General features: G+C 44.0%; 3 protein-coding genes across 6 annotated transcripts in view; 1 reads left to right on the plus strand and 2 right to left on the minus strand.

The window, feature by feature from the left end:
* The window catches only part of LOC137892175 (NACHT, LRR and PYD domains-containing protein 1-like), a 17808-nt gene extending 9369 nt beyond the window's left edge, over window positions 1–8439 (minus strand). Inside the window, 11 exon segments of the mRNA XM_068737137.1 lie at window positions 888–1153; window positions 2122–2339; window positions 3517–3563; window positions 3722–3771; window positions 3922–3962; window positions 4403–4576; window positions 5996–6169; window positions 6886–6962; window positions 6964–7059; window positions 8092–8184; window positions 8302–8439. Of these exon segments, the coding sequence (XP_068593238.1) occupies window positions 888–1153; window positions 2122–2339; window positions 3517–3563; window positions 3722–3771; window positions 3922–3962; window positions 4403–4576; window positions 5996–6169; window positions 6886–6962; window positions 6964–7059; window positions 8092–8184; window positions 8302–8439 (1374 nt within the window).
* Window positions 8440–10998: 2559 nt separating this feature from the next.
* On the minus strand, window positions 10999–19346 carry LOC137892152 (protein NLRC3-like). Of its 2 annotated transcripts, XM_068737091.1 has the most exons (6): window positions 19298–19346; window positions 18956–19042; window positions 16169–16266; window positions 12913–14704; window positions 11199–11375; window positions 10999–11080 (listed from the first exon to the last, which is right to left on the minus strand). In XM_068737091.1, the coding sequence occupies exons 2-6, from the start codon at window positions 19021–19023 to the stop codon at window positions 11053–11055; spliced, it is 2163 nt and encodes a 720-aa protein (XP_068593192.1). In that variant the 5' UTR covers window positions 19024–19042; window positions 19298–19346; the 3' UTR covers window positions 10999–11052. The 2 variants fall into 2 exon arrangements, with proteins under 2 accessions (XP_068593192.1, XP_068593193.1); XM_068737092.1 differs by lacking the exons at window positions 10999–11080; window positions 11199–11375 and having other exon boundaries at window positions 12536–14704.
* A 721-nt stretch (window positions 19347–20067) lies between these two features.
* sugct (succinyl-CoA:glutarate-CoA transferase) overlaps window positions 20068–26500 on the plus strand; it is a 41158-nt gene continuing 34725 nt past the window's right edge. The window contains exons 1-8 of one of the 3 annotated variants that reach the window (XM_068737113.1): window positions 20068–20241; window positions 20644–20692; window positions 20771–20844; window positions 20971–21056; window positions 21401–21451; window positions 21717–21837; window positions 25304–25395; window positions 26008–26151. In XM_068737113.1, coding sequence (XP_068593214.1) covers window positions 20091–20241; window positions 20644–20692; window positions 20771–20844; window positions 20971–21056; window positions 21401–21451; window positions 21717–21837; window positions 25304–25395; window positions 26008–26151 — 768 coding nt within the window. In that variant the 5' untranslated portion in view covers window positions 20068–20090. The remainder of the gene's footprint in view (window positions 20242–20643; window positions 20693–20770; window positions 20845–20970; window positions 21057–21400; window positions 21452–21716; window positions 21838–25303; window positions 25396–26007; window positions 26152–26500) is intronic. The other 2 variants (XM_068737115.1, XM_068737116.1) reach the window with 2 other exon arrangements.

Genomic DNA, 26500 nt, shown 5'->3' on the forward strand with positions numbered 1-26500 from the left:
CAGATAGTCAAGGTAATTTTACCTGTAGAGTACATCTAAACATGAGAATTACAGTCTCATAATTAAAAAGATAATTATGAGGATATACTGTAAATAAATGAATAAAAGTGTAGAATAAATGTTTCTACATAAAACCTCCCAAATGCTACAGCACTGCAAACAAACAAGTCATGTCTTCATGGTGACTATTAAAGGCTAAAGAAAAGAGATGAGTTATCAAATGTTCATCTTCATCATTTGAATTCAGAGTGCCGTTTCCCTTTTTTATTTAACCAGAACATCATTGTTATTTGCCTTTATGGAAGATTATAAGTTTTTGAAATTTGTTCTGCAACCATCCCTTTTTTTGGCCTCTCTACAGATCCACTGAACTGTGACCACATGGATTAAAATATCTGTAAAAGTGTGCTGCTGGAAACGGGGAGGAATCCCTCAATTGTTGGAAAGTCACTAGTATTTCATCATCATACAGATCATAAATAATACGTTTGCATTTCAGAGGCCATAATTTAAAACCAAGGTTGTCTTGAATAAGAACTCGGGTAAGTGGTGAGAAGGGAAAGTTTTCCTTCATATTTTGTCAGACTGTTATGAATATTTTCTCACATTTCTTTTGGTCATGCAGTATTAAACAAATCATATTCAATGATGTGAAGTTCAGTTTGCATCCAGGACGGCGATTCTCATATTCCAACCCAGTAAATTACTGGTTTCAACTGGGACGCCAAATACTCAAAGTCCAGAAGCTGTTCTTTCTCTGTTTGTAAATTCAAAATTGTTCTTTTGATTTGTGGAACTAACCAATTCTTTCAAGTCTTTGTGGAAACAGCTGTGGCTTAAAACAAGAGTTTAAGTTGCTGGTGAGCACATATGACAGATAGCTTTACCTCATGCACAGGGATGTTGTCCTGCAGCAGAAATACATCGAGAACTTGATGCCCGACCTGCAGGGGTTGGAGGAACAGCAGAACTTGGCCCTTTATTGGCAGCCTGACATTCCGAAACCTCCTGACGATATCCCAGACCAGGCCAAAAGCGGAGAGGTTAGGGAGCTTCACCACCACATGAGTATCCGTAATCTCCAGCGGCTCCAGGATTATCATTCCATCATCGGTGATGTGGACGACGGACAACAGGCCGTCAAAGACCAACGCTGTGGGAGCAAAGAGCTGTTAAACCTTTATTTATTATTGATAAAACAGGTTTATCCCACCTAATTCATTTCTTACCACTTGAGTTCAATTTGTCATTTTTTTCTCCACCAGGAGAATCATGCGATTGGTCTCATGCGTGCCTGTGATTGAGTGAGTGTGCACCTCTGTGTCTGTCCACGGTTAATCTCACCTTCTGCTACAGCTGACTGCATAATGTTTCAGTTATGGTTGCATTCTCAAGGACTTCTTGTGGTTACAGTGACTCACACTTTATCAAAACAACTTGTATTGCCTGTTTTATACTACCATTGACTGCCTGCTAACCCACCACTCTTAACAAACCCCCGGCGCCTAGTGATACCCAGCTGACTAACGCTGCGGGAGCAAAGTCCCTGAGGGAATCTAGTCCCTGATTGGGACTAGATTCCCAATCAGGGAGGTAGCAGATACCGACCCCCACCGACTACTATGCTGCAAGAGACACAACGGAGGGATAACAGTTTGTGGTGTGTTTGGCCTAACGGCTAACGGAATGGACGATGAGTTTGGCAGCTAACGAAGCTACCAGCACGCACACTGCTGAGTACCTCTCTGCAGCTGCTCTGTGGATCACTTTTATTGTTTTGGACGGTGTGTTTGGCTAACAGCTAACGGAAGATTATACAATGCATCTTATAAGACGACTTTGAGCCGATTTCCTGCTTACATCACCGCTTGTTTTTGAGTTTGCATGAAGTGTGTTAGCCAATGACTATGGAGCCTCCTATCCTTTATCTATTATTTTTGAATTATTTTTATTTTCCCACATGTGATCTGTCTGGATCTGTGCATTTAGTGTTACCAATCTATTATAATTTATTATTTTGCATGTCACTAGATGCAGCTAGTTTTACACATATAATAATAATACAACTCTTTGTAGTTTTGGTAATTTATTCCTTGACACTGAAGACAGCCATGTCTTTACCGTCCTTTGTTTCACAGTGTGGGAGGTGGAGCTGACTGACAGCAGCATCCTCAGAACTCTTGATGTCGAACAGCGGCCCTGCAGCCTTCTTGCCAGCTGATTGGAGGAGGCCCTCGTGCCATTGGACAGTCCTGTACTGCAGCTCCGCCTCTTGAGCCATAACAAACACCAGTCCAGTCAAAAAACACTGGAACACACCTGGACCAGGACACCTGAACCTGTAGGACACGGAAAGGACAAATTAATATAAGAAGCATCTATTGGCTAGTCTATTGGTTAGTCACATGATCGGTTTACACTCACAGGTGTCCACGTGCAGCAAAGGGAAGCTGATCGTAGTGTAAAGAGTGATGACACCCAAGGGACAACTCCACTCTTATTCAGGGCATTTTCAGACCCGTAATTTGTTTGATTTGTTGTCAATTCAGAGACTCATTTTGTACAGTGGTTGCATTTGCTCCTTGGTTTGTTTGTGTTCACACAGCGACGTTTAAGACAAATGCCATGTGAGAGAAAGCTGTTCTATCATTGGTCAGACACATTACCGGGAAGATTCTTCTTGATTATGGAGCATCTGTCACGGCCAGGCCGTGCCTCCTGTTATCCCCTGTGTGTGTGTGTGTGTGTGTGTGTGTGTGTGTGTGTGTGTGTGTGTGTGTGTGTGTGTGTGTGTGTGTGTGTGTGTGTGTGTGTGTGTGTGTGTGTGTGTGTGTGTGTGTGTGTGTGTGTGTGTGGACATGGCTCCGACCTGGTCTCCTCCCGGCTCCCTCCTGATTTATATTCATTCACCTCACCTGTTCAGTCTACACAGCTGCCTTCCATCAACTCAACAGTTTATCCACCTCTGCGTTTCATCCACTCGTAGCTAGATCGTTGTTGCAACCACAGCATTAATTTGTCGTACTCGGCCACTCAGTGTCGTTAATTCTGAGTTTATTTCCTCGTGTTATTGTTTGCCTGAACTTACCTGTCTTCCTGTGCCCACAGTGGATCATCCTCTCCTGTTCCCCAGCCTGCCTGCCTCGACAATGCAATCCATTCCCTGCCACGCTCACACCCCGGTCTGCCTGCCCTGCCTTGCTCTGCCCAGGATCACCACCCCTTATCCCCTGTTAATAAACCTTTTCACTTTATTTAACCGTGTCTGTGTTTGGGTCCTCAACCACAACCCATGACAGCATCAGCAGTATGTATTGTTTATTGTGTATATACTCGCAAGATAATTGTTCTTGAGATGTTGTTCCCTCCTCACCACATCTCATTCCCTTATCAACCTCTCTCTATTTGTATACAGGTCCTGTTTTGACTTGCTGCCCACAGACAACAGACCTTCATTTAGAATCACAGCTTGATGAACCATGAAAGAAGCTGGAATAGTGTATTTCATAGGATTACCTGTATGAAGATTCAGCTGTGTGTTCAGGTGAGAAGGATAATGGAGCCTGGAATTAAGAACGCACAAAATGTGTTATTTTAATAGAAATCAAGTAACAAGCCACAGTTCTCTGCCCTCTGTTCCCCTGGTACACAATAATTGCATTTACTCAGTAGGGAAACCTCATTAAATAAACTTCACGCTCTTCAACTGCTGCTCCCTCACCTCTTTATAGGGCAGATTTGTTTTCACATCCAGTTTGCCGTCGGCATCACCTGATGGAGAGAAGAAGAGAAAGAGAAACATTAGCAGCCAAAATTCTTCAAACAGCTCTAACAGAAAATACTTTTTGTTACGATGAGGCTCATTAAGATCAGATTTTAATGCAGAATAGCTTGAATGGGGAACATTCTTTCAATACTCACATTGTTTGTGTTTTTTATGTGTGAGCAACCTGCCATTCAACCTGTTGGGAGGAACACAATCCCAAAAGTTATGGATGGTTTGAAATAATTGTTTGTTCTTTGAGTTAGCCAGCTTCATAGTCCTAATATGAAGCAACTAATCCCGTCATATTCATGTTGTGAGCGTGCATTAGAGCAAATAACAGTCTAGATGCAAAAAAACATCACTGGAAAACAAAACACAACCACGTTTTTTTACTCTACTGTGAAATCCCACAACTTCTAAAAACTGTCTTGGCTTTGCTTTGTCAGCATTTATTTTATTGTTTGTGGAGAAATGAAAGAAAAGAAACATCAGAGAAACTGCACTCGATGAGTAAAATCTCTGACTTGAGCTTGAAGGGAGAAAAAAGAGAGAAACCCTCACTGTGAGTAAACCGCCCTGTATTTTCTTTTCAACACTGCTGAACCAGCACGGACTGACTCGGACCCCCTCACTGACCTCAGAGTCTCCAGTCTGCAGTTTGGGCTCTCCAGAAGGTCAGACAGCAGCTTCACTCCCGAATCCTTCAGGTTGTTTCCATTCAGGTCCAGCTCTCTCAGATGGGAGGGGTTGGACTTCAGAGCTGAGGCCAGAGAAGAACAGCTGATCTCTGACAAACTGCAGTTAGTCAACCTGAATAACGAATAAAAGATGAAGATAAGAATCAATTTATAATCCAATCAGATGTGTTCATGTTTTAAATGTGTAGCTGACTTTATCATTCTGTTACTGCAGGTCTTCATCATAATATCCGCCCTCTATTTTATTATTAGTAGAAACACACACCACAATAAATAGTTCCACTTCAGAGAGTTCAGATGATCTTCTGTATACAGATTACCGTTTAACAAGCATGTAATGTACTTTAACAGCTAACGTTGGACATTTTCTGCAGTTTCTTTACGAGGCAGTTGACTTTTGTGACTGCAGACTAAAAGCTTAGTTTATACTCGCCACAGTGAAGCCGGCACGCTCCACAAAAATGATGTAATCACGGTCTGCGAGTCCTGCGCGAAGGCTCCGCAAGTGGTCGTGCACCTCTGAATTTTTGCTCCGACTAGGCACCAATAGTTTACTGATAAAAGCACTATTTAGATATCTGCCAAACTGTTTTAGATGCTTTAGAAACAGGAGGTCTTAAAAATCGACATGTGAGTAAATATTTAGCAGCCAAATCAAATAGTTTACAGGATATTTAACCTTTGTTTCTTTATAATACATTTAATACTTGACTTCTTTACAGGATTTGTATAAAGGTAATAAAGTGTCCATGAATATGAAATATGAGTTTACAGATAATAACAGTTCCTCCTCTTCATTGTGGAGGTTGGTTTATGGCGTTATACTGGTTGTTAAAAGCACGTTGAGTATAAACACCTTTTGTTCATGCTCGGAGCTCACACGCCATCTGCAGAAGCTCACGCTACGGTGCCACGCCCAGGTGGAAACATAACTTACATTTAGTCCAGGAAAAATAAAAATATGAACAAAAAAGAAATTCACAACTTTATGGGTGTAAGTTATGTTTGTACATAAATGAGGTTAAATCGTTGATTAAACAAATAGGACTAGTATAGATAAATCTTCTTTAACTAGTTAAGGAACAGCATCAACAGATGTACTGATCTTTTTCTCTCACAAGTTTTGGGTTTTTTCTAGAGTTCTGTGGGAGATTAGCAGACCTGGTTCTTGTGTTTATGGTGCATGCAGCCGAGGGTTAGTCCACTTTTATTACAGTTTAAAGAAAAGTGTTTGGAGCTAATTCAGCGTGTGAGCGATGCAGATTTTGAACAAATTGAATTGTGGCTTTATTATAATTAGCATTTGGTTTGACATTGGTTTTAATAATATTTTGGTTGAGCGTTTGTATTTATCTGCTGCATAGACGTGTTTAGCCTCATTTTAAGTTTGACAATATTATCAGTGTAGAAATTTGCCACATTTTAATATTGAAGTCTTATTTCTGTTATAGAACCACATTCACACCCACAAACGTACAGGAAGAATAATATGTAGTAAAGATTCATCCGTGGAGCTGAAGCGTGGACTGACCCCAGAGTCTCCAGTCTACAGTGTGGACTCTCCATTCCAGCAGACAGCAGCTTCACTCCTGAATCCTGCAGGTTGTTGTTGTTCAGATGCAGTTCTCTCAGATGGGAGGGGTTAGACTTCAGAACTGAGGCCAGAGAAGAACAGCTGATCTCTGACAACCTGCAGAAACTCAACCTGAATAACGAATAAAAGATGAAGATAAGAATCCATTTATAATCCAATCAGATGTGTTCATGTTTTAAATGTGTAGCTCAACATGGCTATGTCCTCATCAATGAGCTTTTGTCTTTGTCATTGTGTTATTGTGGATCATCATCATGTCAGCCTTCTACAGACATCATCCAAATGTCACAACATTCATACACCTATTGATGTCTACACAGATTAACACCATGCTGCTGGTCTCAGTCAGATCTGGAACTAGAGGATCAAGACTATATTGATCCCTTAAACAGCTGCTTCAAGAAATATGACTAGATCTGTGTGTGCGCGCGTGCGTTTGTGTGTTCTTAAAGATCAATATCAATGATCAGACATTTGTGAAAACACATTTGAATTAACAGAAAGCAAAGAAATATTTCTACTTCAAGTAAAACTTTATCAATATAAAACAAATATTAGTTCAGAGGATCGTCTGTCTACAGATGTGACCATTTACCAAAAATTATAAACATAAATTTACTTTAACAACTAACAGTGGACATTTTCTACAGTTTCTTCAGTCAAGTCTTTTGTGACTAAAGAATACAATTATGTCAAGAGACATGAAAATATGAATAAAAACTAATTTACAACTTTATGGATTTAAGTTATGTTTTTACATGAATTAAGTTAAATTGTTAAATAAACATATTAGATCTATAATAGTAACAGTGAGTCAGTGAACTGACCTCAGAGTCTCCAGTCTACAGTGTGGACTCTCCAGTCCAGCAGACAGCAGCTTCAATCCTGAATCCTTCAGGTTATTTTGAGCCAGATCCAGTTCTCTCAGATGGGAGGGGTTGGACTCCAGAGCTGAGGCCAGGAAAGAACAGCTGATCTCTGACAAACTGCAGCCATCCAACCTGAATAAAGAATAAATGATGTAACTTTAGACGACAACGTTCCTTCTTGAAATCCTTCAATGTTTAATAATCTGTTCAGAGCTGAAGAAGGTTTAGAATGTAGAAGTTTATAAAATGGAAACTCCAAACAGCTGAACTTAACAGGTTAAAAACTGGAAAATACAAAGAGTGAAAATGAGTTGTCATTAATATTAATGACAACGTGCTGCTACTTCAATAAAGACATAGAGACTTCACCTCTTAAACTCCACCAGCGACTCCATCTATACAAACTCATGTTGTGAAGACAAACACTAACAAAAACACACAGAAACTGATTGAAGATTCCACTCAAGATCCAAAGTTTCAAAGATATTAAATATGTCAGGATGAATTTAGAGGAAATGTGAACAGAAGACATTGAGAATATGTCTTTTAGGAATAGTGGAGTCATAAGATCAAAGCATCTTCAGTGTAAACTATCATATAGATTCATCAACATGTTGGATATTTGTTATTGTGTGACAGTTGAAACAGAGATTCTTGATATCTTGATGTCGTGGTCACGGCCGTGCCTTCAGTTGTTCCTTGTGTTTCTTGTGTCTTTGTCTCCTGTCCTCCACTGTCTGTCTCTCTCTGAGTGTCTGTGTTGTGGGCGGCTCCCTGACTGCTGTCCCGCCTCCTCACCTGCTCCAAGCCACACACCTGCAGTCCATCAGCTCCTCATCTCTGCAGTACATCTACCCGCCTCTCATCTCCAGATCCTCCACTCAGTTCTAGTGGAACTTTCACATCTTCGGCCTCTTGAGTTGTGTTTGTTGTGATTGTCTTCTAGCGGGCTTCTCTGTGCCACAGTATCAGTGTCCACGCTCACATCCCTCGCTCTGCCTGGTGTCACCAGCTCCCCTCTACCTCTGCCTCCACCAGCCGGATTCTCCCCACACATCCATCTTCATTCTCTGCAACCAGTCAGTGAAGCTTCCTTTATCCTTCCACGCTCTGAGTCTGAGTCCCGCATCCGGGTCCCCGTTGATCGTTACTATTCATCGTTACCGGCCGTGACTGAGACACTGGTGTTGTCTTCACCTTGTGAGTCTGTGTCACCATGGCAACATGTGGTCCTGGAGACAGCGGCTGTAGCAGGAACTAGCACAGAGGAGGGTGGAGGACTTCACCAGGTGTTGATACGTCTGTCTGCCTGTGGACACATTTTGTCTCTGCGATAGAATCTCCACCGTGTGAGATGCAGTCACAGAACTTTACAGGTGTGTAGCTGAGATCCAAGTGAAGATGGGTGTGGTCCAAGCAGGTGGACCAGAAGTAGGGGGAGGAGGTAGGGATGGAGTCATTGGCCCCCCACTTTAAGCCCCTGATCTGATTTAGCTTCACGACTGATCCCATCACAAGATGCTCTCTAGTTTTTATGATTTTATTATTTTCATTTATTAAAACAAACATGATGTGGATAAAAGAAGAGAATCAAGTGTTCAAGAGGTTCAGAGTGAATCATCCAGTGTCGTTTTCTTCTTCTTATATTCAGGTTTTAAATGTGTAGCTCAACATCGCTCTGCCACAGTCGATGGACTAAACCACGTCAAACAGTCTGTTTTATCTCAGGAAGCTTCCTAATGGAGTGAAATGAGCCACAAGTATTGAGTAGCAGTCATGATAACAGCTGCTCCAGTTCTCTAAATGCTAAGGAAAGGAGCTTCAGTGCTTCCTTTCTCGTCTCCTTTAGCATAGGGAACACTGGACCTTCCTTAATGAAAGGAAAGGAGATAATGATGACACACAATCGTGACACAAACTTTCAGCAGCAACACTTAAAGCGACGCAGCGTTCAGTCGTCAATAACTTCCAGCGTCACTGTTGAATTGTTCACTATTGACACATTGAAAACATCCTTCTTAGGAGAGATGATTCTGTGTTGGACAGGAATCCTAACTTGAATTGTGCAGCACTGAGTTTGTCTCTGTACTCGTTTCGTTATAAATAAAGTTGTGTTAAAACACAAACATTTGTATTTTAGTGCGAGTGCAGTGGGATTCTCTGAGCACCACGGTCCACTTTTCCTAAGTCCTTATGAACTCTCCTTCACATTTTTCCTTGACCTCATGACGTTTTCCATCGAGGTCAAAGAGAAGTGGTTAGGAAAGGACATAGGACGTCACTTGGTGGACTATTCCACCACATCCTCATTGTGGATCAGAAGAATATCAGCCTGATGTCTGCAGTTTAGTGTCAACACAACTTTCACATCATAATAATCTCAGAACAGAAGTAACAAATGGTGACTGACCTCAAAGTCTTCAGTCTACAGTGTGGACTCTCCAGTCCAGCAGACAGCAGCTTCACTCCAGAATCCAGCAGCTTGTTTAATCTCAGATCCAGTTCTTTCAGATGGGAGGGGTTGGACTTCAGAGCTGAGGCCAGAGAAGAACAGCTGACCTCTGACAAACTGCAGTACTTTAACCTGAATAAAGAATAAATGATGAAGATAAGAATCCATTTATGATCCAATCAGATGTGTTCATGTTTTAAATGTGTAGCTCAACATGACGATGTCCTCATCAGTGATCTTTCCTCTTTGTCATTGTGTTATTGTGGATCATCATCATGTCAGCCTTCTACAGACATCATCCAAATGTCACCACAACATTCATACACCTATTGACGTCAACACAGATTAATACCATGCTGCTGGTCTCAGTCAGGTAGAGGATCAAGATCAGTACAAACCTGTTGGACTCCAAGACAGTTCATGACTTCATTGATTACATGAGCTTCTTCTTTGTGTATCTGATAGCTTAGTAGCGTCATGTCTTTAACCACAGAGGTCCACAAGTGTTCAGGTGTGTCTTCCAACAACAGCCACATGTCATCTGTCTATCAGCAGAGTTCTTGGTGGCAGTAATCATTCCTCCTGTCATACTGAGTGTGAAGTGGTCCCTTCATAACACAACTACACTGAAAAAATCACTTTACAAGTTCAGCAGAAACTAATATGAAGCTTCATCAGTCTGAGTCAGACAAACCAAAGTTACAGACTATTGAGGAGCAGATTCCCTCTTTGAGTTCCTCTTCCTCCACTGCAGCGCAACAAGGAAACACTGTGTTCAACCTGCTGCTACGTCCTGCTGAGGAAGGCAGTACACTGTACATGTACACAGTACATGTACACAGTACACACTGTAGTATGAAGCTGTTGAACTGATGTATTTTGCAGTATTCTACACCAGACTTTAGCCTTTAAAGCAGCTCTTAAAGCACTGGACAAAAAATTAACTCATACCTCTATTGTAATATTATTATATTATTCTAAATATTATTGTGTTTATGACCAATGTTTGTTTACTTCATTAGATACATCATGGTTTAGCTCCCCACCTCTTAAACTAGTTATTCTAACAGCTCATGTTGAAATAAAACATCGAGTGGAGACTGTAAATATAAAACATCACTCAAATGTTCTCTCAGTGATTTTTCATCTACAGCAACACTACAGTGGAATGATTTCCCCCCAAATATTAGAGAGAGTATTAGTTTCAGTCAGTTTAAAGCTGATGTTTAAACCTTTGTGCTGTGATATTTAAACTAAGCATCCATCAACAGAGAAATAAAAGCCTCTTGTCTCTGAGACCGGTCTCTTGAGAGAGCTCCAGCCGAGGAACGCCCTGCTGGACTGAACTCACTCTACTGCTCCAGTCAGCTGACGGTCGCTCTGTGAGCTGACTGGATGGCTGGCTAGCTAGTGGCTCCGGCAGGCGCTAGTTTGCTGTTGGCAGTTTGTGGAGCTTCACGACTCCGAAAACGTTGGAGCAAATTATGGATTCACCATCAATTTAACTGACAATATTTGAAATGTACAAAGTTGATTTCTGTCCTCAAAAGTTCTCATTAGTGAATTTATTGATGAAATAGAACGAAGAATGTGCTGTTCCAGCGCTTTGCATTGTGGGATCCTCCTTCATCTCCCTCACACACTCTACAGCCTCATCAGGACTAACATCACCTTCACTGACTGATGGACCACATTGAGAGTCTGTGGAAGCTAAAACCTCTCCTGTCAATCACTTAATTTCTCTACTTTCTGTTACTCCAACACATATTCAGCTTTTGTTTTCTGTCAAATCCTGAAACCTTACAGTCAGTGAACTGACCTCAGAGTCTCCAGTCGACAGTGTGGACTCTCCAGTCCAGCAGACAGCAGCGTCACTCCTGAATCCTTCAGGTTTTTGTTGTGACTCAGGTCCAGCTCTGTCAGATGGGAGGGGTTGGACTTCAGAGCTGAGACCAAAACTTCACAGTGAGTCTCTGAGAGTCCACAGCCAGAAATTCTGTCATGACACAAATATTTCCACATTTTATTATGAAAGGGGACACTTAATATTTACTTCCTGCTTCCTGTTTTGATGAACATTAGCTCTTCACATCAGTAGTTCAGATAATCTTATCTCACTGTGTTTCACATGAAACAATAACTCTCATCACTCTCTCTCTCTCTCTCTCTCTCTCTCTACCTGCATACTTTTAATCTTTGTTTTTCTTTAATGGTGCAGATGAAGGGAGACAAAGTGTCGCTACATTGAGGCTTCCATAATGTCCAGTCTGTCAGTGTGATCTGATCCCATGTCTGTCTCCTCAAAGTTAGCATGAGCCCTTCTTCATTAGGAAAGCAGTTTTACAACTATAGCTACCTGCTGCTGTCAGGTTCACCTCCATAACATTCAGAAACAGCTGAAGAATGTTACAGGACAAACAGATTACTTGATAATATTAGATATGTACATTATTAAATGAACATATTCAACACAATTACAAACCAATGAGGCTGCATTATTTTCAACGAAATTATGTCATCAGAAATATTTTTCAGTGAATCAGCATTAAAAACATAACATGGTGTTCATGAGATCTTTATAAACCATGCTGAGTTTATTTCTGAGTAAAAGAACAAATTAAAAGACTTAAAAACAGGACGATGTAAAAAAAAAAAACTTAAATGAAAAGTTGAATTCATAAACAATAAAATGCAACATTTCTCAGTTCAACACTGGAGTTTTACAGCGACAGTCTTTGTCTCGTATGAAGCAGTTTATGAAGGCTAATGTAGCTAATGCTAAACCTCAGATGTATATTGATGTCTAACTGACATCACTGAATCAGTTCTCTGATGTGATGACTTTTCTCTTCTTGTGCAACTAAATCATTGTTACAGCATTCAACATTATCTCAGAACTTCACTTGTGGTCACAGCGCAGCAACAGTTACATACTCAATTTAAATAATGATAAAAACAATCCTTTATCTACACAGCACTTCAAACAAGTGTTTTAAAAGACATAAAAACAGATATACAGACCAGTATATATATATATATATATATATATATATATATATATATATATATATATATATATATATATATATATATATATATATATATATATATATATATATATATATATATATACACATACATACATGAAGTGATGACTGTAAAATACTGCTAGATGTGGTGCTAAAACCTCAAACACAACAACCTCTAAAGTCCTTCATTTGTTTCACCAGGTTTGCATGTCGCCTCCATCACCCAAAGGAAGATAAATAGAGGGAGAATTAAATCAATATAAAATATAACAATCATTAGAAATAAATAGAATAACTGTGTTCATTAACTTCACAGTGAAAACAAAACCAACTGAAACTGAAACATGTTTTCACTTGCAGCATTTGAAACATCAAGAACATCTGTGATGAAATATAACTGAATTAAACAACTGGAACACTTTTAAGAATATGAATTATTCTATATTTGAAGAACTAAACTACTGATCTACACTGATTTATAAAGTTAATCACATCTGGACTTACAGAGCCTTTCTGTAGTTCCTCACAGCTGGAATCAGTATCCGTCGTCCCTCATGTGATGTCTTGTACTTCTTCAGGTCGAACTCATCCAGAACCTCCTCTGACATCTGCAGCATGTAGGCCAGAGCTGAGCAGTGGATCTCTGAGAGTTCCTTCTCTGATCTGTTCTCTGACTTCAGGAACTCTTGGATCTCCTGATGTACTGAGAGGTCGTTCATCTCCATCAGACAGTGGAAGATGTTGACGCTTCTGTGAGGAGAGATTTCATAACTTTTCATCTCCTTCAGGTTGTTGATGGCTCTCTGGATGGTTTCTGGACTGTTGTCTGTCTGACCCAGCAGGCCTCCTAAGAGTCTCTGGTTGGACTCCAGAGAGAGGCCATGAAGGAAGCAGACAAACAGGTCCAGGTGGCCATTTTTACTTTTAAGGGATTTCTCCATGGCTCTCCTCAGGAAGTCCTCCAGGGATGAATACTTGAAGTTTTTCCCCATGAAGTTCTCCAGTACCTCTGTCTTTCTGTTTGTGAAACAGTGGAACATGTAGACTGCAGCCAGAAACTCTTGAACACTCAGATGAACAAAGCAGTATACTGTTTTCTGGAAGATCACACCCTCTCTTTTGAAGATCTCTGTACAAACTCCTGAGATCCCCGAGGCCTCCGAGACATCAAGACCACACTGCTCCAGGTCTTCTTGGTAGAACATGATGTTTCCTTTCTCCAGATGTTCAAACGCCAGCCTCCCCAACTTCAGAAGAACTTCCCTGTCAGCCTCCGTCAACTCCTGAGGACTCGTCTCATGTCCCTCATGGTACTTCTGCTTCTTCCTCTTTGTCTGGACCAGCAGGAAGTGTGAGTACATGTTAGTCAGCGTCTTGGGCAGCTCTCCTCTCTGGTCTGTAGTCCACATGTGGTCCAGAACTGTAGCAGTGATCCAGCAGAAGACTGGGATCAGACACATGATGTGGAGGCTCCTGGATGTCTTGATGTGTGAGATGATTCTGCTGGACAGCTCTTCATCACTGAATCTCTTCCTGAAGTACTCGTCCTTCTGGGGGTCGGTGAAGCCTCGTACTTCTGTTACCCTGTCAACACGTCTTGGAGGGATCTGATTGGCTGCTGCAGGTCTGGAAGTTATCCAGACGAGAGCTGAGGGAAGCAGATTCCCCTCGATGAGGTTGGTCAGCAGCACGTTGACCAACGCCTTCTGTGTGACGTCAGACACGACCTCATTGTTGATGAAATCCAATGAAAGTCTGGTTTCATCCAGACCATCAAAGATGAACACAACTTTACAGACAGAGAGCTTCTCTGCTGGGACCTTCTGTAATGTTGGATGGAAAACATGGATCAGCTCGAGAAGACTGTACTGCTCATCTTTGATCAAGTTCAGCTCCCTGAACGAAATCAGAACCACCAGACTGACATCTTGGTTCTCCAAACCCTCGGCCCAGTCCAGAGTGAACTTCTGCACAGAGAAGGTTTTTCCAACACCGGCGACACCGTTCGTCAGAACGACTCTGATGCGTCTCTGTTGGTCAGCTGAGGCTTTAAAGATGTCATGGCACTTGATCGGAGTGTCATGGAGGCTCTTCTTCTTGGAAGCTGACTCAAGCTGCCTCACCTCATGTTGGGTATTAACCTCTTCACTCTGTCCCTCTGTGATGTAGAGCTCAGCGTAGATCCTGTTTAGGAGGGTTCCACTTCCTGGTTCATCACTTCCCTCAGTCACACATTCACATCTCTTCTTCAGACGGATCTTATGTTCATCTAAAACCTCCTGCAGACCACTATCTGCTGAAATAGAGAAACGAGAGAACATATCAAGATGATGATATTGATTTGACTAAAACAATCAGTAAACAATAAAATCAGGCTGATATCTGAACCTACAAATGGAGACACATGAGTGAAAGTAACTTTCAGTTAGATTCAGTTAGAAGCTACTAAAGTAGTGAGATGTGGACACAGAGAGCTTCCCTCTGGTCACCAGCACACAGTGTTGATCCAGTCAGTGTAGCTACAGACGTGGCTTTGGTTTGAGGGAGGAGACCGTCTCTGTCATGGTGATGGGATTTTACATGGTCGGCTTCCTGTTTTATTTTGAAAGATCTCCTTAAAAGGCCTCCTTACTTTGTGTTCACACACAAGAACACATTCAAACTACTAACTATTGCTTTGTTAATCCACTAACCAGTTATGAGAACGGGTGGGATTGTATCATCATGAAGATTATTGAGATCAAATTAAAGGAATGAAGCTGAGGACAAACATGGATTCATTTTTCTACTGAATAATACAAACATGTAATTGTCTTTAATGATTGACTGCATGAACTGAACCAGAAGAGTGTTTTTAAATAGATATTGTTATAAACTAAACTAACACAAACTACAGCTTGTCTTTTGTCAACCAGATATAATTACAATCAATAAATGCAGATTGATTGTTATAGAATGGAACTGTTATGTTTCATTCAAAGTGTCTCCTGTAAACTAAAGAGTCCATTACATCAACTCTGTGTTGATTGTTCTTACTTCCTGTTTTGTTGAGCTGTAGCCGACAGACAGAGTTAATAGACCGACTGTTAAACGTCCAGTTATGAATAGGGATGGGTATCGTTTGGGGTTTTTCCGATACCGGTGCTAAAACGATACCGGTGCCTAAACGGTGCCTGAACCAATACTTTAAAAAAACAAACACACAAAACGACGATTGATGACATTAAAGAAAAGCTTTTTTTTTTTATTGCCAAGGCAATTAGTTTTCTTCAAATTGAACAATATATTAACTGTTTGAAGTATACTATAAATATAAATAAATACAAAACACTTGGCTTCAAACTACAGCTTCAAACTATGAACAATATATTAACAACAGTTTACAGTATACTTAAATAAATATAAATAAACTTCAGCAATTCTTTGAATTCCATATTGGCACCGGTTTTCGGTACCCAACCCTAATTATGAACGACGTGGATCAAAGAAGTGTGTCTGTGTTTTAGTTGTTAAAATACATTCATCCTCACATGGATTTCATATTTCTCACACAGAGCCTGTTAGTTATATTGCCCGGATCGATCTGCTCTTTGAAACACACCGCAGCTCCGTCAAAAAACAGACTAGGACCGTATATGACTCAATGAGACCTTCTTCCTTTGTGTGTCTACATCGTTCAGTCAAACACGTGTCTCTGTATTAAAACAACACGTCCTGTTTCCAGACATGAAGACATCAGCAGAGAAATGGACAGTCTTACTTTGTACACTTCTGGTCTCACTGGCTGTCTGCAGTCCAGCTCTGGTTCTGGATCTGGACTTCAGCTCCTCCTCAGAATCATGACTCCTCTTCTTCTTTCTGTAAAGACATTTCTTTAGAACTAAAATGATTTGTTGGTTGTTGATGAAACACATCCAGATGTGGACTAAAGTGAGTAGAAGCTCAGATGTTCACAGAGAACAGTTAAATAGTTACTGTTCTGTTTGAAAATGTTCTTTTATTTAAACTCTCCTGCTTTCATAAACTCTGATCAGCTCATGAAACATTTAGTGATTTGTCTGTAGTTTGTTTATTAATACCAACTCAACACTTCCTGCAGCTCCTTTACAGTAAAAGTCCTCCATTAAAGAGAGCTGATCATGTCCTTTACTGTCTCTTGTTGCAGCTCTCTTCAGGTCTGTTTCATTCCTTCCTGACTGCCAGCTGCAGTAAACAAAGTGGATATGTCTCCCTAGGTATGGCTACCTGCAGGTCCCAGCTATGAATACCAAGTGGTAGCCTCTTTGATCTTCTCGCCATTAGCCTGTCTCGTACCCAAAGTTAATTGCTCCATTAGATCCGTGTTTGGGTTCTACATTTTGCAGGGCCAAGGGAGGTGAGCCCATTCTGTGTTTGGTGTTGGTCATCCTGCCTGAGACTTTTTGGTCAGAGTGCACTTTGTTGCCCTCAAAGGCTTTGGTTGACAGACTGTCCTACCGCTCTCTCTTTCCTATCTGGAGGTTTTCGAGCCTCCTTGTCATTGTGCTGGCTCGCTCACCAGCTACACTGACTGTCGCAAACAGTTTGTTGTGCTAATTGAATTCTTCTTATTGCTAGATGTTGCAGCAGTTAGCCCACAGCTCAAGTCTGGATTTCCTGGCTTGTTTGTTAATTTGTAAAGAGAGCAGCTACCTTGAGCCTACGCTACAGTTGGTATTAGCTAGATTCCGTGATCACAGCTGGAGGTTATGGTCATGTTCTGTGGTCATCCACAGTTCCCACTTAGATTACCTGGCTGCACTGAAATTCAGGTGACCAGGCTAGGTTGGATTAGCCTGACTAGCTAGCCGTTTGTTTGCATGATTGCATTTGTGTGTTAAGATCTGCTAGATGTTCTGATTAGTGGCCTGGTCACAGTTCTCGCTCAGATCTCCTGGGTGGACCCCCTATTACCCTTTTGAAGCAATGCTGATGTTCCTCTAGTGGAGCTCAACTTCAGGTTGAATATGGCCACGAGATGTGCCACAAGTGCCACCTTTTGGGTGTGGTAAGGGGGAGAGTTGACCGACACAAACAATGCAACACTTCATGTCTTTGGTTTAATAACAAGAGAACTGGGTTGATTGATATCCACTTTCGTCGTGATGCAACATCAGGTGTGGCTCACAAAGGCATCTATGTCAGACGACTGCAGGCAGACTCTACGAAAGCTACCTTTTGTGCCGGGCCAGTTGTTTGGGCCAGACAGCATTGGAGCGCAGGAAGGAGTCTAGCCAGGCATCAGAAGCCTAGGATCATCGGGGGAGGGGCATGGGAGCCCCAGCTCAGTGCTCCAGGTGTTCACAGTACCTAAATCAGCTCCACAGCCCAGGGAGCACAGCAAGGTTGCTGCAGGCAGTTGGCATCAGCCCAGGAGTGACCAACCTCCACCAGGCCAACCACAGGGAGGGCAAGGGCGCCTCAATAAACCTCAGCACACATGCTGAGGACTGGGAGCCTACGGTGGGTAGATTTTCACTGCAGCACTTGAACTACCATTTCAATGATGCATGGGTTTTAAACACCATGTCACAGGGTTACAGGATGAAGTTTTGTCGAAACTGCTTTCATGGGTCAAGGTGTCCTCGGTCATAGACCCAGTACGGGTCCAGTTTTATTCATGTGGAAGAGAGACAACTCTTTCAGGTTCATACTGGACTTAAATAGGTTGAACAAGTATCTGAAGGTCCTCCCTTTTCAAATACTGTAAAACATGGTCACATTGATGGAAGGTCAGTCTGTACACATCACTGGGTGACACCATTTCTGTGCAGCACCAGGAGGCTACACCCCCCCTATGGTAAAGCGGGCTGCAGAATGGGACCTGCCAGTGGTATTGCAAGCTTTGAGCAGGACCCCGTTTGAGCCTAAGGCAGAGGCGACAAGGTGAAATATGACGATGAAGATTGCTTTTCTTCTGGCAGTAACTAACGCCAAGCATGTGAGTGAGCTCCGTGCTCTTTCTATTAGTTCTTTGTGCCTTCGGTTGATGGCAGATGGTTCTTGTATATTGATCTGCAAGGCGGCGTCTTGGACAGCGCCAGTGATGCCGGTCACTCTGAACCTTTTTGGGGTGAGCACCCGGACCTTGTTTACAGAACATGTCTATCTGTACGGAGCACGAGGAGACATATCCACTTTGTTTACTGCCACTGACATTCATCCTGGAACTCACAGAACCATAGCTATATTTGTAACTTACGTTGGTTCTGTTTGAACTGAGGTCAGAAGAGGTGTTGTGGTGGACCAACAGTCTAACACACAGCATGTAACAGTGGAGTCTCAGGTTCAAGTCCACACACTTTCCTTCTTCATGTCTGTTTTCTGTCATGTTCTACTGTCAACTATCAAATGAAGGATCAATTCAAACATGATGAAGCTTTCATCTGAAAGCTCTGAATCTGCAGTAAGTGAACCTTTGAGCTTCATCTCATGAAAATATAATATAAATCTTTGAGCAGAACATTTAGTCTTCATCCTCAATGCATCATCTTCATCAGGTCAGCTCACAGTAAAAACAGTCTCTTACTTTGTGTCTGAGGGTCCAGGTTCAGTACTGAAGTTTGGAGGTTCCTCTTCCTCCTCACAACCACTCATCGTCTGATCTGAAGTCAGTCTGAGAGTAAAACAGAAACACTGACTGTGAGAGAGCAACACAAGAATCAAGACAGAGAACAGGAAGTAACACACACACACACACACACACACACACACACACACACACACACACACACACACACACACACACACACACACACACACACACACACACACACACACACTCGAACATGTGTGTCCTCTACAGTCCACAGGGAGAAAGTGACTCACACACTTTGACAGTAAAACAGTCAAATGTTGGATTAACACTCACCCTGCCTCAGCCTTCAGCTTCTCTCCTTCTGCTATGGGACTCAAAATGGAGTCTGAACTTTCTGACTGAACACTTCAGGGTTCTGTTCCTGTTCTCATGTTACTGGATCACCTGATCACTGTAGCTCCGCCCCTCTTCATTTGCAGGAAATCAGCTGAGTTCATAGAAGTGTGTGGGTGTGTCTTTGTATCATGAAGTGTTGATGAGCGTCTCTCTCGGCTTCAACAGGTTGAATTAAAATGAGTTGTGGTCAAAATGTTGCTGCATTATCTTCATGTTTAAATGATGAACATGAATCTATAAGAGCTTTGTGTGTGAAGGTTTCTGTTCCAGACTGTGAGGAACAACAACACAGTTCAACATCAGCTGCTTCATGTTCCTCTGGATCTGGAGCTTCCTGTGTGACAGGAGGAAGTGGGTTAAGATGAACCACCTTTCATCTGACCCTCTAGACCCTCAGGAGCCCCCCAGGTCTAGGTCCTGACCCCCTGACCCTCAGGAGCCCCTCAGGTCTGGGTCCTGACCCTCTAGTCTAGACCCTCAGGAGCTCCCCAGGTCTGGGTCCTGATCCTCTGACCCTCAGGAGACATGAGAGGCACAAACTTGACTCTAAAATATACTAAATATACCATTTCACTTACTGCAACATGTTAACATGCAGTTTACTCTCCCTGCTGATGAATACTGTGACTTATTATTTATTGTGTTCTATGTTTTACTGAAGTGTTCATCATCCGGACTCTTATTTTGAAAGCGAGGCCCCCGGAAGTCTCCTCTCGGTAGCCGTAGCTTGATGCTAACAGGTGTGACGATGTCGTCTTCGTTCAGACGGTTGAGACGCTGTTTGTCGGCTCTCTGTCCGGTTGGTTTCCCTTCACTGCTGCGGAGGAATCACCCGGTGAGATGTCCGGTGGGAGGCCGGCGGCTGTCACACACACGAGCAGGTAATCGATCCAAACAAAGCTAGCTCCGGAGCTAAAGCTAGCCGGCTAACGTTAGCCACCATGTCCCGTTAGCCTCCAAAATAAAGCAGGTACTCTCTGAAAACTCATAGTAAATAGTATATAAATAAATATTACAACGTGTACCTCTGAGATGTAGTACAGTACAAAGTACAATATGTACCTCTTTCCTTAAGTAATTTCAGGACTCAAATAATATAATACACAGTATTTTTGTGATGTATCTGTACTTCATGTTTTATTTAGTCATATTTCTATGAACATAATATACACCCTGTCATGTAGTATTGTGTACAGGAATATTCTACATGTGTATCACTGAGTTCAGGGACTCAGATGTGTATTAATGATCAATAGACCAATAAATACTTCACATGTCGACAGCAGCACAGCCTGGACCACTGGAGGGCGTCAGAGTGTTGGACCTGACCAGGTGAGCGTCCGTGTGAAAGCGTCCGTAACGCTCAGGTGAACCCGTCTCACTGCACTGTCCCAACATGTCTGTCTGCAGGGTTCTGGCGGGTCCCTTTGCCACCATGATCCTGGGGGACCTGGGAGCCGAGGTCATCAAAGTGGAGCGACCCGGTGAGTCGGAGAACCCCCCCCCCCCTCCCAAAGGATTGTGGGATTGTTGTATGAGTGTGTGTGTGTGTGTGTGTGTGTGTGTGTGTGTGTGTGTGTGTGTGTGTGTGTGTGTGTGTCGTTGAACAGGTGCAGGCGATGACACCAGAGCCTGGGGCCCCCCGTTTGTCGGAGCAGAGAGCGCCTACTTCCTCAGCGTCAACAGAAACAAGAAAGTGAGTGTGAAGAGAAAACAATATCATCAACGTACGGAGGTGAAGGGGCCCCATGTCAGTGTCTCTGTGTACGGAGGTGAAGGGGCCCCATGTCAGTGTCTCTGTGTACGGAGGTGAAGGGGCCCCATGTCAGTGTCTCTGTGTACGGAGGTGAAGGGGCCCCATGTCAGTGTCTCTGTGTACGGAGGTGAAGGGGCCCCATGTCAGTGTCTCTGTGTACGGAGGTGAAGGGGCCCCATGTCAGTGTCTCTGTGTACGGAGGTGAAGGGGCCCCATGTCAGTGTCTCTGTGTACGGAGGTGAAGGGGCCCCAGAGGTAATAACGAGCTGATCGTCTGATTTCAGAGTATTTCTGTGGACCTGAAGCATCCCAGAGGAGCCGGCGTCATCCAGGAGGTACGACTCACTCAGACCACACACACACACACACACACACACACACACACACACACACACACGTGTATATAGTTATAGTTCACTACAGCTTGTTCTCAGCTGCTTTTATTGTGAAACTCTTTGATCCTGAAACAGGAAGCTGTTCCCGTTTAAAGCTGAGCTTCCTGTTTCTTTGACCAATGATTTAGTTCAAAATAAAACACACACATCTGACTGAGTCTATGATATCTAAGTGTGTGTGTGTGTGTGTGTGTGTGTGTGTCAGCTTGCAGGTGTGTGTGACGTGCTGGTGGAGAACTATCTCCCGGGGAAGCTGCACCAGATGTGTTTAGGATACGAGCATCTGAGCAGACTGAACCCCCGACTCATCTACTGCTCCATATCAGGTACTGTGTCCTCACCGTCTCCTTATCGTCTCCTCACTGTCTCCTTATTGTCTCCTCACTGTCTCCTCACTGTCTCCTCACTGTCTCCTCACTGTCTCCTCACCGTCTCCTTACTGTCTCCTCACTGTCTCCTTATCGTCTCCTCACTGTCTCCTCACTGTCTCCTCACTGTCTCCTCACCGTCTCCTTACTGTCTCCTCACTGTCTCCTTATCGTCTCCTCACTGTCTCCTCACTGTCTCCTCACTGTCTCCTCACTGTCTCCTTACTGTCTCCTCACCGTCTCCTTACTGTCTCCTCACTGTCTCCTTATCGTCTCCTCACTGTCTCCTTATTGTCTCCTCACTGTCTCCTCACTGTCTCCTCACCGTCTCCTTACTGTCTCCTCACTGTCTCCTTATCGTCTCCTCACTGTCTCCTCACTGTCTCCTCACCGTCTCCTCACTGTCTCCTCACCGTCTCCTCACTGTCTCCTTATCGTCTCCTCACTGTCTCCTCACCGTCTCCTCACTGTCTCCTCACTGTCTCCTCACTGTCTCCTTATCGTCTCCTCTCTGTCTCCTCACCGTCTCCTCACCGTCTCCTCACTGTCTCCGTATTGTCTCCTCACTGTCTCCTCACCGTCTCCTTACTGTCTCCTCACTGTCTCCTCACTGTCTCCTCACCGTCTCCTTACTGTCTCCTCACTGTCTCCTCACCGTCTCCTCACTGTCTCCTCACTGTCTCCTCACTGTCTCCTTATCGTCTCCTCACTGTCTCCTCACTGTCTCCTTATCGTCTCCTCACTGTCTCCTCACCGTCTCCTCACCGTCTCCTTACTGTCTCCTTACTGTCTCCTCACTGTCTCCTCACTGTCTCCTTACTGTCTCCTCACCGTCTCCTTATCGTCTCCTCACTGTCTCCTCACCGTCTCCTCACCGTCTCCTCACTGTCTCCTCACCATCTCCTCACCGTCTCCTCACTGTCTCCTTATTGTCTCCTCACTGTCTCCTCACCGTCTCCTTACTGTCTCCTCACTGTCTCCTCACTGTCTCCTCACCGTCTCCTTACTGTCTCCTCACTGTCTCCTTATCGTCTCCTCACTGTCTCCTCACCGTCTCCTCACTGTCTCCTCACTGTCTCCTCACTGTCTCCTCACCGTCTCCTTACTGTCTCCTCACTGTCTCCTTATCGTCTCCTCACTGTCTCCTTATCGTCTCCTCACTGTCTCCTCACCGTCTCCTTACGGTCTCCTCACTGTCTCCTCACTGTCTCCTCACCGTCCAGCTGACGCCATGTTGAGAGCCGTGTGGAGGCAACAGAAAACGCTGTTTGTTTCTCTGCCTGTTTCTCTTTGATTTGATTTGATTTGATTCAGCTTTATTGATTGTTAAGACCTTCTGATTGACACAAACAGGCTTTAGTGGTATCTTAGGAGGTTCTTCATGTGATGAAAGCTGCTTCCTGTCCTGATGTAAAGGCTCATGATCAGCTGTTCTTCATCTCGTGCTGCTTTAATCCATTAAAGATATGAAGTCCTGGGTCTCCTGCAGGATCAGCTCTCGTCTCTGGTTGAAGCTGACGTGTTTCCCTGTTGATGTGGGAGTCATGAGGACTGACGTGGATCAGGCCTGCAGTTCTCAGTCAGGGCCACTAGATGAGGTCGGACTCCACAGTAAAGATCTCTCGTGTCCTCACACACCTCCTAACATAGTGAACACTGCTTCATGTTGGATCTAGAGGCTCCTTCAGCTCGTCTTCAGCTCGTCTTCAGCTCGTCTCCAGCTTGTCTCCAGCTCCTCTTCAGCTCCTCTTCAGCTCCTCTTCAGCTCCTCTTCAGCTCGTCTTCAGCTCCTCTTCAGCTCGTCTTCAGCTCCTCTTCAGCTCGTCTTCAGCTCGTCTTCAGCTCGTCTTCAGCTCGTCTTCAGCTCGTTTTGAGCTCATCTTCAGCTCCTCTTCAGCTCCTCTTCAGCTCGTCTTCAGCTTGTCTCCAGCTCCTCTTCAGCTCGTCTTCAGCTCGTCTTCAGCTCGTCTTCAGCTCGTCTTCAGCTCGTCTTCAGCTCGTTTTGAGCTCGTCTTCAGCTCCTCTTCAGCTCCTCTTCAGCTCGTCTTCAGCTCGTCTTCAGCTCCTCTTCAGCTCCTCTTCAGCTCGTCTTCAGCTCCTCTTCAGCTCGTCTTCAGTTCGTTTTGAGCTCCTCTTCAGCTCGTCTTCAGCTCGTTTTGAGCTCGTCTTCAGCTCGTCTTCAGCTCCTCTTCAGCTAGTTTCCTGGAGGAGACAGAACCTTCAACGTGGGTCAGCAGTGAGAGCTGGTTTTGGACCTCACAGTGTTCATGATGAGCAACATGCTGGTGATTTATCTGATCTCAGAGGTGGACACATGAAGATGTCCTGAGGGGGGCGCTGCAGGAGAACTCATGTTCCTTCAATCTGTCGGAGACTTGAGGACGACTTTCATCAGTCAGGATCACTTCTGATCATCCTGAGAGGACATATATATATATATATATATATATATATATATATATATATATATATATATATATACCTCTTCTTACTGTCTCCTCACCGTCTCCTCACCGTTTCCTTACCGTTTCCTCACCGTCTCCTCACCGCCTGTTCACCGTCTCCTCACCGTCTACTCACCGTTTCCTCACCGTCTCCTCACCGTCTGTTCACCGTCTCCTCACCGTCTCCTCACCGTCTCCTCACCCTCTCCTCACCGTCTCCTCACCGTCTGTTCACCGTCTCCTCACCGTCTCCTCACCCTCTCCTCACCGTCTCCTCACCGTTTCCTCACCGTTTCCTTACCGTTTCCTCACCGTCTCCTCACCGTCTCCTCACCGTTTCCTCACCGTCTCCTCACCGTTTCCTCACCGTCTTTTCACCGTCTCCTCACCATTTCCTCACCGTTTCCTCACCGTCTCCTCACCGTCTCCTCATCGTCTCCTCACCGTTTCCTCACCGTTTCTCTTTTACCGATTTTCATTTGTTTTTAGAAACTTTAGAAACTTTACATTTCTCTCTTTTCCCTTTAAGTCGTCCGCTCCCCTTCGTCACTCCCACCTTCTCTCCTCCTCGTCCTCCTGTCCTTTAACAACAGACTACATTACCCAGGAGGCCTCATTAAGCTGCAGCAGCTGGATGCAATGGGCAGATTTACAGCCTGGTTTCATCCTGAGCGCTGTGAAACGGAGCAGGATGCTTAAAAACAGAAACTCTCTCTCCTGTCAGTTAGTAACAAAGGTGATGATGTCAGAGGGCAGCGTTGCTCCCCGTGTGATGACGTCATGAGGAGAACTCTCTGGAATGTTTCAGGGAATCGATCTGGTTGTTTTGGTCAGAGCTTCAGACTCAACACTCAGCTGGAATGTGCTTTTTCCTGGAAGAGGACGGTGGTTTGATTCCCCTGTGTTCCCTCCTCAGACAGTAATCTGTGTGTGTGTGTGTGTGTGTGTGTGTGTGTGTGTGTGTGTGTGTGTGTGTCCAGGCTACGGACAGACCGGTCCTCAGTCTCAGAGTCCCGGCTACGACTCCATCGCCTCCGCCGTCTCGGGGATGATGCACATCACGGGGCCAGAGGTCAGAGTCTGTTCTTCTGTGTTCTGTAATCCGTCCGTCTGTCCGCCTTCAAACACATCTTCATACACTGTGCTGCTCCTTCCTGCTCTCCAGAGGATGAACCCGTGAGGTTTCAATGACTCCGCACCGTTAACAGACTTTTCAGTGTCGGGAAACCAGAAGCATACATTTGGGTCAACATGCCGTTATTTACCTTCCACCAGGAGATCATGTTCTCAGCTACACAATATTTCACATTACGTTCACGTCGTTTAGGAACGAGCCCGACTGAATGGATCGCCCCTTCAAATTAAAAGCATCAACTCAAAACAGCTACCGTGTTGTTTAAGCAATACAATACAACACATCTTCTCCGTAGCGTCCTCGTCGTCTCCACATTACGGCTTAAAGCTCACGAACACGTCAAAGTCAGAAGAACCACTTCCCAACTCTGGGAAATGGTTTGTCCGAGGAGCACCTGAATGCACCTGAATGCGCCACGGTCCGAGTGTCCAGGTTGGTTCCAGTGTCGGTGTGTTTGTGTCCAGCACAGATCTGCAGCTTGTATGATGCAGCTGTTACTGTGCGCCTCACTCTGTCACCCTTCCCATGATGCAATGCTTCTGCCGGCAGGGCGGTGAGCCGGTGCGTCCGGGCGTCGCCATGACGGACCTGGCGACGGGGCTGTACGCACACGGAGCCGTCATGGCCGCCCTGCTGCAGAGACACAGGACGGGGAGGGGAGCTCACATCGACTGTAACCTGCTGTCTGCACAGGTAAGAGAGAGAGAGTGTGTGTGTGTGTGTGTGTGTGTGTGTGTGTGTGTGTGTGTGTGAGTGTTTAAAGATATATATATATATAGATAGATAGATAGATAGATAGATAGATAGATAGATAGATAGATAGATAGATAGATAGATAGATAGATAGATAGATATGGACCAATAGAGATGAACAGATGTCTAAAACTTGACTTCAACACAAACCCAAAAAGTTAAACGAAGGCTGTAATTGTTTTGTCGAGGCAGCGAGGTCTCGATCTCTGTGGTCGACTCCCAGGGCTGCTACACATAAAATACCCACAATCCACCACTCCCCCCCCATATCCCATAGTGCATTCCTGTA

The sequence above is a fragment of the Cebidichthys violaceus genome, unplaced genomic scaffold (genome assembly GCF_023349555.1).
Source record: "Cebidichthys violaceus isolate CVI_PGR_0920_01 unplaced genomic scaffold, fCebVio1.0.p SCAF_76, whole genome shotgun sequence".
Taxonomy (NCBI): Eukaryota; Metazoa; Chordata; class Actinopteri; order Perciformes; family Stichaeidae; genus Cebidichthys; species Cebidichthys violaceus.